The sequence below is a fragment of the Chaetodon auriga genome, chromosome 13 (assembly GCF_051107435.1).
Source record: "Chaetodon auriga isolate fChaAug3 chromosome 13, fChaAug3.hap1, whole genome shotgun sequence".
Taxonomy (NCBI): Eukaryota; Metazoa; Chordata; class Actinopteri; order Chaetodontiformes; family Chaetodontidae; genus Chaetodon; species Chaetodon auriga.
The window spans coordinates 23857208-23870404 of record NC_135086.1 but is presented as its reverse complement, the minus strand read 5'-3'; the positions used below and the strand labels follow the sequence as shown (position 1 = coordinate 23870404).

The following is a 13197-nucleotide window of genomic DNA, read 5'->3' as shown; positions in this document are numbered from 1 at the left end:
CCCCCTCAAGGGGAGTCCTGCTCATGTCATTGGCCTCCAGAACGACCTCCCGGGGGTTTCCGCCCTTGCTGCCGGCCTCCTGACAGCCTTTCCAAGTGGTCCTGCCTTTACAGCCAGTCTCACCCATGTACTCAGCTTCAAGGCCATCCTCCAGAGCTACTCCCACCTCCTAGTCATCCTCCAGAGCAGCTCTGTTCATCTTCCTGGTCACCTTCTAGACCTGCTCTGTCCATCAGTTCTGCCCTCAGACCACCCACCTCCGTCTCCAACTTTGTCTGTATTATTAATAGAAAACTATTGATTATAGACACACTAACCAGTGTCAGATCAGAAACTGCTTTTAATGTGCAACATCGATTTCTAATATTTTTGGAAGGCACACACAAATGATGTGCTGCCTAATCTCAGTGTCAGATCAGAAAACACAGGTGTTGTTCTGGAGGTCAATGACAAACAGCTTAGTTGTTTAATTTGGAGGACTCTTTGTACCAGTACTGTAACATTCACAATGGATTTCCCTTATCAACATTTGTTCCAATCAGTCCCAAGAAATAACACAGCTGTATTTCGTACGTAGAAATAAAAGAAATGAAGATGGGTTAACTTTGTTTTGAGCATCACCACAACTGTTATCACTTTTGCCAATGGACAGACAACGAAAACCTATAAGCTCCATTTGCCTAAAAAAAAAACAAAAAAAAAACCCAGTCCTTTCAAAGGGAGGTCATATTAGTGGCCCTGGTTTCCCCAGAGACTTCCCAGAAGCCATCACTCAGGCGGATGCTCAGCTCACATCAGCCAAGCACACACAGACTGCAGCTTGCATCTCTGAGAACCACAGACCTCTGGGTGGTCTTGCTGCGTCTAACCAAGCAGATCTGACTCTCATCCAACTTCTGACGGACCCACTGTTTAACACTGGAAGGCTGATATGCGTTTAACTGCAGCGACACCCTGCAGGCTCTTCAGGCACTTTATGACACTGCATATGTGTGTGTGTGTGTGTGTGTGTGTGTGTGTGTGTGTGGTGTGTGTTTGTGTCTGCGTGTTTGGGCCTGCCACTCTCTACTCCACTCCGTCACAAATCCTGTCTGCTAATGACTACCAGCTCTATGGGACCCGAGGCAGGAGGGTTAAAGCCCACCAATTGAGCGAATAATGAGTTGAATTAGGAGATTTAGGGATGAGGTGGAAGGAGAAGGGGACGGGTGGTACTGAATGAAAACCAGAGGTGCTTACCACAAAGCTGCAGAGCAGAGAGGCTGTGTTATAGTGTAATGGGGGTACTGCAGGGTAGTGATGAGAAAGCATGGTGAAATGATGAATGCTATGATAGAAAACATTCTGATAAAGAGGTGGAAATCACAAATCACTTTGCTGATTCGAATTCCTGCATTGAGTTCAGTTGAAAGATTCGTAATCACTGACTGTAACAGTTTGTTCACTTTGTCTCCTAAGCTTAGCAATTGCAATAATACATCTGTGAATACACTAAGTGAATACCTCACCATCAGACTGTCAGCCAGTCAGACTGTCCTCGGTTCAGTAGTACATTCCGTCTGTTGCTAGTCCAAGCTGTCATGTTTATTTTAGTATGAAACTAGTCTATACAAATACTGTACAACCCCAATTCCACAAAAGCTGAGATGTTATGTAAAACCGAAATAAAAACAAAATGCAATGATTTGCAAATCCTTTTCAACCTGCATTCAATTGAATACAGTACAAAGATGCCATATTTAATGTTCAGACTGATCAACCTTATTGTTTTTTGCAAATATAACACTTTCTGGCTTTGATGCCTACAAAGTGTTCCAAAAAAGTTGGGACAAGGGCATGTTTACAGTGTTACGTCACCATTTCTTTTAACAACACTCAGTAAGCATTTGGGAACTGAGGAAACTAATTGCTGAAAAGTAAAGTTCTTTCCTATTCTTGCTTGATATATGACTTCAGATGCTCAACAATCCTGCAGTATTTTTCAGCACTGATGGTACTTTACAGATGTGCAAGTTACCCATGCCATGGGGACTACCACCTCATACCATCAGAGAGGCTGGCTTTTGAAGTAATGATGAATTGATGATGTTATGGATTGTAGATGGTGAAATCCCTAAATACCTTGCAATTGTGCATTGACAGACATTATTCTGAAAGTACTGGACCATTTTTCTATGCAGATTTTCAATAAGTGGTGAACCTTGCCCCATCCTTGCTTTTTTCCCTTTCATACTTTTCATATCCAATCATGATCCTATAACCTGTTACCAATGAACCTGTTTACCTGTGGAATGTTCCAAACAGGTGTTTTTGGAGCATTCCACATCTTTCCCAGTCTTTAGTTGCTCCTGTCCCAACTTGTTTGAAACCTGTTGTTGGCATCAAATTCAAAATCAATGAAGTTGATGAAGTAAAATATGAAAAATACTCTTTGTTTTCAATTGAATTGTTATAAAGGATTAGCAAATGATTGCGTTGTCACTTATTTATTTTTTAATTTATTTAACTAAATCTGTGGCTTTCATAGTCTTTTAATAAGCTTTTAATGAAGAAATAACGTACTGTGAATCACAGCTGAGCTCTCAGTCACAAGAGAGGAGTTCCACTGTTTAAAAGCTACTGATTTGATCGGTGACATTGATGTTTCAGTTGAATCAGTTCATTTTTGAAAATTTGTTGACAAAGATTCTTTTTATGCATGTAATGGACACCTCTATTCTGATATTTTCATAATGCTCTCAGAAATACATTTATTGACATGATATGCATTTTAGTTAGCATCATGAAAGGGTGTCCAGAGGAAAAGAAGCAATGGCAGACTCACGAATATCATGGAACAAATGTCATCACTGTGGAAATAACTTCTGATGCAACTGAGAATAGCATTTCCATTCAGATTAAGTTGTTGTCCCTTTAAAAGACTTTATCCTGCATAATATTTGTCGGTGGGTTTTAGACTGACGAGTTTGGACCATTAAAAGGAAAATGTGCATCTCAGTGTTTATCACATTTGAGGAGGCCAGGCATCAGCTTGATGAAGTTTATTTTTTAATTTGCCAGAACATCCATAGAGGCCTCCTTAGTAATGTTATTTTCTGTCCAGTTTGCTGGCAGGAGAATTGGCAGGTTTGAATAGCATTACCACTCAGAGTGGGTTGGTGGCCACTTATTAGCTTTATCTTGCATAATATCCCCCTTTACTTAGTTTGAGGCTGATTAGTTTGGGCCGTCTAAATGAAAACTCAGCAGATTGACTGTTGTGAGTTGGCCAGGCAGGGCCTTGTCAAAGTTAATTTCTTTTATTTCCTGGAACATCCATAACACCCGTCTTTGGTAATAGTGCTTTTAAAAGTGTATTTCTTTACTGTATAAACAAAGGAAGCTGCATTGTCATCCACAATTTCCAGTAAATTCCACCCAAAACAGCCTCTTGGGTAGTATTTTTTTCCATTCCTGGTTTTCTTTGATTGCATACATGTACAAATGAAGCAATATTTGGTTCCTGTGGCCACGTAGTTGACTCTGCCCTGCCTGCCCCCCCCCCTCCTCCCTCAAGCCAAGCATATTTAAGTTTATACACAATGCACAACATTGTTCAAAAGACAAGGCACTCTGAAATTGTCTGGAAGCCTTTGAACATCATGAAACGAGTCATTCCAAGGTTAACTTGGACGGCTAAACATAAACTCTCAGAGAAGAATGATTCATGCTGAAAAGAAGAAATAGATGACAGCTTTCTATTTGCTGGAAAATGAAAATATCAACTGTACCAATGAAATGAATGGCAAAGAGAACATGAGCAGCTGCTCCATTCAAGAAGCACCAGTAAATTCTTTTCATTTTTTTCTTTCATTCTTCTTGTAGCTTAGTTAGCACAGTTCTAGCCTTGTTAGTGTTCAGAAGCATACGACAGGGAGACAGACAGACAGGCTATTTTGGGGGAAGGCATGGAGAGAGCAGGTATAATTATCCGACTGTGGCAGAGTCACAGCGTGAGCTGATTGTCTTCAGTCAGAGAAGACAAGCTGAGAGCAAAACGCGTCTGCTGGAAGATCTTGACCCTCCAGCTCATCAGAAACACTTAGGCTCTATTGTTTTCTGAAGGAGTCCAACATACTGACACACACACGCACACGCACACACACACACACACACACGCACGCACGCACGCACGCACACTTACACACACACACACACACACACACACACACAAAAAGCTTGACCCAACCCCTAGTGGCAGGTTAAACACCAAGATTGTTCTGCCCTGCCACACCTCATCGGAGTTGAAACTATTTAGAGGCAATTGAAGTAAGTATATGTCTATCTGTGTGTGAGTGTGCGTACATATGTGTGTGTGTGTGTGTGTGTGTGTGTGTGTGTGTGTGTGTGTGTGTGTGTAGCTGATTGTTCTGAGGTAGCCAGTCAGATGAGCTATTTTATTTTACTCTCTAATCATGCAACATGGTTCATAATTGACACACTACTGGTCCATGGGTCTGTCTTTGAAACTAAATTTTAGATGTTGCCCATTTTAATTGAGATAATTTCTTGAAGTCCCCAATTAAAAAGAGAAGAACCAGCACAAAGAAACAAGCAACACAGCAAACAATAAGCCACAGACACCTCTGGAGCCAAAGACACTGTATGTTGAGTGGTCTGATGAGTAAGCAGGGATTCAGACAGACAACAGCATTAAAGGAGAGCAAGGGCTGCATACAAAATCATCAACCTGTATTCTAAACCCCATCCCTACTAAGCTGCTTAAAGAAGTTTTACCTTTAATTGGCTCTTCCTTATTAGACATAATCAATCTGTCTTTATCAACAGGCTACGTACCACAGTCCTTTAAAGTAGTTGTAATAAAACCTCTACTTAAAATGCCTACTCTTGATCCAGGGGTTTTGGCCAACTATAGACCGATATCCAACCTTCCCTTTCTCTCAAAAATTCATGAGAAAGCTAATCAGCTGTATTATTAATTAGTTTATTTGAGGATTTCCATTCAGGATTTAGAGTGCTTCATAGCACAGAGACAACACCTCTAATTGCATCAGATAAAGGACTTGTTCTCTGTACTAGTCTTAGTGCTGCATTTGACACCATTGACCATGGTATCCTATTGCAGAGTGTGGAACACTTCGCTGGCATTAAGGGAACTGCACTAAGCTGGTTTAAATCCTACTTTTCAGATCACTCTCAGTTTGTACACATTGATGATGACTCCTCTGTGCTTGCTAAAGTCAGCTACGGAGTTCCGCAGGGTTCTGTACTTGGACCAATTCTATTCACCTTATATATGCTTCCTTTAGGGAACATGATCAGGAAGCACTCAATAAATTTTCATTGCTATGCAGATGATACCCAGCTATATTTATCAATGAAGCCAGGAGAAACCAATCAGTTAACCAGACTACAAGCGTATCTTCAAGACATAAAGACCTGGATGACCTGCAATTTTCTAATGCTAAACTCATGTTAAACATGGCAGATGACATTGCAGAGGTTCAAAGAAATGCACCCCTGTTACCTAAAAGACACTATCAAGAAGAAGGACATCTGGGATGCAATCAGACTCATTCTTGGAATCAGTGGTTAGTGTTTTGTTATTATTGCACCAACTTATTAAATGCTTATATAATGTAGTACTAGCCTGCAAATGGCACAAAAAACAAACATGTATTTACCTAAGATATACTGCTGATCTTTGGTGCTAATGGGTTCTCTGACATTCATTTTGTCCTCACTGATGTTCTCTTTGATGATCACCAGGATGCCATCAAACTGGTGTTGACTCGAATGAAAGTATGAATAGAATTGTTTTTCAAAATGCTGGATTCTGCTGACTGAATTTCTTGAGCCTTTATCCTTCCATTGTTTTTTCTGTTTCTCTGTGCAACGTACAGCAGGTACAAGTCATCAATATCCATGCCAACATAGCTGGAGCTCACAGCACGCGCTTGGTGCCACCGTTAATGGAATGAGAATGAGTTATCATTCATCAGTGTGGATGTTCACATCATTATCATTATTATTGTTATTAGTGTGGATGGTCCCCAAGTCTGGTGACATTTATATTTTTCTTATTGTCAGCAAATCCACTGAAAGGACCAAAGCTAACACTAATAGGATCCTACTAACAAGTCTTATCTGTGTGTCCAAAGTCTAATTCTTATTCTTCTGTGCTGTAGAGCTTCATTATTGTCCAAAAACAATATCAATCAATCAGCCACACCTTTGTCACCTTAAGGTGACATGCTTCTTCATTACAAATGAACACACAGACTGTGTTCATCGATCCCATATTAAGATAGTCCCCACAATGTTTTTTTTTTTCTGTTTGAGTTTTTCTAAACAGTGCAGTCCCCAGTTGTTTTCAAAAGTGAAACTGTATATTTGTGACCCCTTTTTAAAAATGTACGTCTTCAGTAGGAACAAATTCTCTTGGGACCAATTGCCACAGAAAGCGTAGCAAGGTTGTGGTATTGAGAGATGCACCAAGACATTGGTCGGTGTTTTGGCCTTTTCATGGGATTTGTTAGCAATAATATATATATATATATATATATATATATATATATAAAGAAGGACAAAAAAGAGTCTTAATTTGGCCAAAATACATTACTCAGTTGTGCAGCAAACAAACTTCGACAGTATCCTCTGAAGTCTTTATATATACATATGTAATTCCACTGCTCATTAGGACCATCTCCATTGCATTTTCATATGTTGTCATTTGAAATAATGAAGATGGTGAACTTTAGTGACAGTGGGATTCTCTGAACAGGCTCATTGCTTTTAATGTCTTCTGGGTAAAGTGGGTCCCTGCAGCTTCCAGATGCTCCAATCTTGTGGGTCAGGAGAGAGAGAGCCACTCTGAGAGCTGGGGCTTAGTTTCTGTGTGTATTATTGTCACACTCCATGCACTTATTAGAAATCCCAGCCCTTGCTGCTTCATGAAAACTGAATTGATAGGCTTGGAGGAAGTCTTGGCCCAGCTGCAATATGTGTGTCTTTGTGTATGAGTGCATGTGAAGACTCATAAAAAGTGTAATAATGTTGCTGAAATAAAAACAGACAATTTTTGAATTCACAATTTTAATTCACTTCAACACTGGATGAACTAAGATTTCATTGGAACTGCACTTGAGTCCAACCCTGATTCCTGTCATACAGAAAAGCACACTATTGTCATGTGGAGTGATTGGCATTGATGTAATAATTAAAAGGCAGGTCATCTGTTTGAGTGTAGCAGCCAATCAGGATAGTCAAACAAGACACTATCCATTCTCAGATATTGTTTTGAACATACTGTATACTGTACTTGTACACAACTGCACCACACATCAAACAAAAAACAGTTTGAATTATTTTGAAATACTCTTGTGATTGAATTTTCCTGGCACAATGAAATGAAGTGACTTCACTGAGTTGTCCAAAGGAAAAAAAAAAACAAAAAAAAAACAGCACTCTCCTGGTCCTCCAAACTGGCTCAAACATTTAAAGTCACTCAACAAAATAAGAAATAAAAGTTTATCAAGAACAATTTCTACCGTGTCGGGTATTTACAGACATCAAAAGAGTCAAACCTGCCACACTTCTTTAATGGCTCAAAAAGTAGATTGTCATCAACTGCAGCAACATAGCACAGTTTAGCTTTCATATTTAACTATTTCTCTTTTCAGCAACTCTTATCTACTATTTTTGGGAAACAGACCTATAAAAAATTCCCGTAATACAACATGACAGGACTTCTTTTACCCAATAACACTCAGTAACTGCTTCTTCTTAGTTTCTTTCACTCTCTTCTCCTTTTCTTCCTCTTTTTTTAGGGTAGAGAACTCTTAATGTCTCTTGTTACCCAAACACCCGCCCAGCTCTGAAAACCAATATTTAAAACCATGGAAATAAAAACTAAAAATAGCACATGATGACAGCAATTCTAACCATAATAACAACAATAATAACAATAATGATAATAATAATAATCATGGATAAAGATAGCAATAAATAGGGTTGGTGAAGTTTAAGTGCGGGTAGGTGTGGTGAAACACAAGACTGTGGGCACCAATTAGAGAGAGGAAAAGGGGGAGAGAGTGAGATGGAGAGAGGAGAGGAAGAGTGGAAGGGGTGGACTACCGCACATAAAGTGACTGATTGTTTGGTTGCTGAATCTCCGCTCTGTCCTTCCTTTCTTGACATTTTTCTCGCCACACATACGCGGGTGTTGCCAGGAAGGGTTCAGAGCCGTGGGTACACAGGCCTAAGTGTCCCTCCACGCCACATCCTCTTGATGTCCGTCCACTGTCCTCCTACCAAACTGTCCACTGCTCCTCTTGAGTCATTTTTAAAGCTCACAGCATTTGTGAGCCTGCAGAGGAGAGACAGAGAGAGGGAGGCAAGAGCACGTCACATCACAAAATATCAGTGTCTTTGTGAACAGTAAGTGCTCGATAGGACTGGTAGTGATTCTGGAGCGTGACAGTGAGGCAAAGGCAGGTTGTGGAGTGGTCATTTCCTCCTTCCACAATGACATGAAGCTTGCAGATGAACAGCGAGTGCCATCTATCCACATTCTCAGGCAGGCAACAGCATTTGCAACATCAGTGTGTGTCCTGAGGATTTCTAAGATTGTAGAGGTCTCGGAAGGCCCTGCGATCCAGTCTATGAATGTCACTCAGCAGGGCAAATTCAGCCCAGCATGTAGGAATGATGTCTTATATGACTGTGCTCAGACTTTCGAGAGGAGGAACAGGAACAATTTCTGGCCAAAGGCGATAAAATCCTGCCTCCTGTGTGTCTTTTCTGGCTATTGGCTGATTAGGAAAACATTTTGTCATTTTCAGTCATTGACACATGAAGAGTTTGTTTTGTGTTTGTCTCTGTTTGTAGTTTAGAGGCATGAGAGGCAATAGTCATACCTAGTTGTAATTTCACTCCGCAATCAGGTTTTCACAGACGCCTGTCTGATATTGTCACTATAAGGAGTCTGTCTGGTCATTTCAGCGATATACAGTATCTAACGGTTTCTTTCTTAATCTGTGCCTCAATAGATATTCACATCTCACACAGTTTCTATGCAGCCATCCTCCATCATTCCTGACCAGTTCCTCACTTCATTATCATAGACCTTTGCTTTGTCTTGTTTGCTCTCCCTCTATCTTTTTCTCTGTCTTCTCCTCTCTGTGTGTCAGTCTCTACCTCTGGTAGTCAGCCGGCTCTCTAGGACTGGATGAAGAGCTCCCAGAGGCCAGAGGGCCACCAGGCCGCCCATGCCCCTTGTCCTTGCCTTCCTCCTGAGCAACGTTGGTCCCTGAGGACGACTGGCTGGAGTTGGAGCTGGAGGAGGCTGGAGGCTGGTTCACCCCCCCTGTGCTCCCACCATTCCCCTCTGTGGATTGAAAGATCTCCTCAGCTCCATCTTCACTAGACTCTGGGTCCTCTGAACCCGAAAGCAACTCCTCTTCTCTGTATTCACTGACGTCCACACCTCCGCTGGCGGCAGCCCCCTCACCCAGCTCCTTGAGGCGCCCATGGTGCTTGACGTGGTAGCGCTGGTTCTGGAAGAACTTGATGATGGTGTGTTTGGGCAGGTCAAGTTGTGCTGACAAAGTGTGGATGGCCTCCTGGTCTGGGTACAGTCCGACATCCTGGATGAAGCTCTGCAGGATCCCCAAAGCCTCCATGGAAATCTAGAATTCACAAAGCCAGGGTGCAGGATGAATACACAGTTAAAGATTGTGAATTAAAACTGACAGACCCATATGCAGGAATGTACAATAATCACTGTCAAGATGTTGGACCTGAACAGAGAAAGTAGAATAACATTCTGGACCTTAGTGCGTGATCGTGGCTTCTTGTTGCTCCCAGCATTGCCAACAGTGCCAGACGGGCATCCACCTGCAGCTCCTGCTCCCACATTCTGTGACCCCTCCTCATTCACCGGGGCAGATAGCGATTCCTCACGCATCGGAGACAGACGGTGCTCCTTCATTGGGGCCGGGGGTGGCCTGTGAAGTGCCTGACGGGAAAGACAAAAGAGCTGATTAATGGGGCACAGTGACCCCTGATCAAGACTGTAGCCAGGAATTCATTTAAAGGTACATAATGAAATAAATGAGCATGATGTTACTTGATTTATTTCACAGCAAATACCTATGCATTTATTGACATTAGTTAACCTAAATCCTCTGTCATTTCAACATCTGGATGCATTTGTCTTGTGTAAGCACCTGTGCTACAACGTTTAAAGCATAATCTCTTACTTCTTTTTCATACATGAAAAATAAAACATTGTAACCTACAATCTGTCAGGACCCTGTATGATCATCACGTCCTCTAAAACATGCAGTCACCTGTTCCCCCTCCAGCACACAGTAGCTGTGGCACATAGGGTGAGAACAAGTGTTTCACAGCTCACGGAGTGTCACGGTCTATTAAGCAGCTCCAAGGCTGGCATTCAAACTGTTTCGTGTCCAGTATACCTTTGACCTAATGTGTGTAAGATTAGGTCTAGTAAAACGCCAACCACCTGTCTGCCAGGAAGTCTCTTATTTACAAAGTTATGACACCTCATCACTATTTAACCAGCCCATTCAAAACCTCATACAGACAGAGTGAAGAGGGAGAGAGAGGACAAAGTGATATAATAATTTTGGATTAGTACTTAGATAAGACCAATAACAACTGCTGTGGTCCTAGTTTCCTAGTAATGCCGTTTGACATGCTGGTAGCTGGAGCAGATCCGATGACAATAATAAGAAAACCACCAAAACATCAACCATTACTTCAGTTTTATTTCTTTTAACAGTCGGAAATTTAGGCACATCAAATCACTGATTTACTCAAAGGTGTTTGTTGAGCAATTCCACGGCACTGTCACACAACTGCAAAGCTATAAGAATCTTATGTGTGCTACGGGGAACATACAGTACAGCTTGAGCAGCAAAGGCAAGAATCGATGAAGAATCAAGAATCAATCCTTGAGAAACTCCACTTGTCATTTTTGTTTGGTCAGACGCTCTCACATTCTTTTTAGGTGTATTTTACGAATGCAAAACAAATTAGAGCTTTTTTAAATGCCTGCCAGTGGAGGTTCCTGATTGGCTGAATGGTTATTGATTCTGTCTTTTATCCGCTTAATTTATGTTTCAGATTCAGCTAAGAAGGAATCTTGCGCAGACTTAGTGGAAACACTGCCTGCACACAGGGCAAAAAATGTTTCCTCTCACTGCTGCTGGTAAAGAACTTGATACAAGTGCACATTTACACTGGAAAAGGATGGACTTCCACTGAGGATTTTTATCAAGTCAGATTTTCCAGTAATCCAGGTTACAACAGTTTAGCTTAATGCCATCTATGTGTAGCAGCTTTTCAGCAAGATTTAGCCACAGAATTTAAAAAAGTACACGGAAGAAAGGCTAGGAAGGTGTAAAGAGAGGGGGAGGGAAAATTAAGATTTCTAAATAGAGACAGTGAGGATGAGTGTAGAAATGTGTTTGTTATTGTGACCAGTGGAGTCTCACTGACAGAGAGAAGCCCTCTGGCTGTCAGGACCTGAGTGAGGGCTACTTGACAGCAGTGAGGAGGGCAGAATGAAGTGTTGGGAGGGAAAGTGGAGACTTTGGTTGTTTGTCAGAAGGTAGTGGCTGTTGTGAGAGCGTTGCGGTCATGTCCCGCCCGCTTGCTTTAAGAGCAGGGAGGGGCCTCCCCACTGGAATGCCCAGCTATAAATCTGTGGTGCATTAAAATTAAAGGACCCACATAAAGATAATAGTCATTCGCCTTTCTCTCCCTCTCTTCAATAATAACAGGGTATTACTTAAATAATATTGAGGGCAGGCCAGACCATGAAATTGCTCCGATTTCATTCACAGGGGCTTTATTTTCAGGGGGAGAATGACCAATTTACAGGAATTCAGTAGGTTTTTCCTTTTTCGTCATTTTTTTCTCTCCCTCCCCCAATCTTCTGTTCCTTTCACGCAAAATGACGGTTTTAGATATTGGGAAAAGACCGTCAGAATGCCGGAAAACCAACAACAAAGAAAGTGCGAGACATAGGCCAGAAAAATAGATCTACTCCTGCCCTAATGAGGACCACACAGCCACAACATCCTTCATACAAACTTACTGACACACTTAATAACTAAATTGAGGGTAAACCATGGAGGGGATTGCGAAACCCACCCCCCACTCCAACCCCCTATTCACATACCTTCATTATTTCTACGCTTATTTGGGCTGACAGCAAGGACTCTTGGATCAATCACTACACACACATGCATGCACCAGTGGCGGGGGCCTGGTCTCCCTCATGCACTAATGATGATGTTAGAGAGCAGAGCCAAACACACAGGGCTGGTTGGCTTCTTCAGTGCTCATCTCCAAAGACTCATTGTCTCTCTCTTCCTTCAGCTGCCCATCCTCTTTCTTCTGTGCTCACACTCTTCTGTCATACCTTGTTGTTCTCCCTTTAGTGTCTTTTCCCTCTTTTCTACAATCCTACTACACTTTTTCATTCTCCTCCTCCCTCTCCCCTCAGTCCTAATGCATCAGGACACTAATGAAGTGGGCCTCTGCCAAGCCAACATGACTCCACATATAAAATCAGCCCTGAAATGGTGGATGCCAGGAGCCCCCACCCCCATCTTCCTATGTCCTCCACCTCCGCAAACCTCCATCCCATTCTTCTCACTGCTGTCCCTGCTGTTGTCACTCCTCACTTTTTACACCTTCAGTCCCAGGTGACTGCTCCCTCCTCCACCTGTATCTATTTGCCTTGTGCTCTTCAACCTCTGCCATCTGTCCATTACAGTAAATCAATGGGTCAACGGGTATGTCTTAAAACAGGCTTTAGATAAGAGTTATTATTAAGAAACTCTTGTGAATTCTTCAGAATGGCTGATTTAAAAAACTGAATGTTTCAAAAGTCTGGAAAAGTCTGTGCACATAAAGCATAAAACTGGTGCAATAATACTGGTGCAACAATCATAACCACTCATAATTCAATTTCTCTGCACTTTCTTATTGGAAGCATTTTTCTGAGCACTCAACACTGCAGGATGACTTGTGGTAATCAGTGTCCTCTTAGAGCAGGCAGCATGACTTGTGGGTGTGTGGGAGCATAAAATCCAGGTGATAATCATTAAACTGTTCTGCTCCTTTTGGGTAATGTGATTGAAAACTCAAAACCAGTGAGCC

The 13197-nt window shown here is 41.8% G+C and overlaps 1 protein-coding gene across 2 annotated transcripts in view; it reads right to left on the bottom strand.

Moving 5' to 3' along the window:
• Nucleotides 1-7132: 7132 nt before the first annotated feature.
• The window catches only part of satb2 (SATB homeobox 2), a 48348-nt gene continuing 42283 nt past the window's right edge, over nt 7133-13197 (bottom strand). The window contains exons 13-14 of one of the 2 annotated variants that reach the window (XM_076746098.1): nt 9833-10039; nt 7133-9689 (exon numbers count right to left, since the gene is read on the bottom strand). In XM_076746098.1, coding sequence (XP_076602213.1) covers nt 9195-9689; nt 9833-10039 — 702 coding nt within the window. In that variant the 3' untranslated portion in view covers nt 7133-9194. The remainder of the gene's footprint in view (nt 9690-9832; nt 10040-13197) is intronic. The other variant, XM_076746099.1, reaches the window with a different exon arrangement.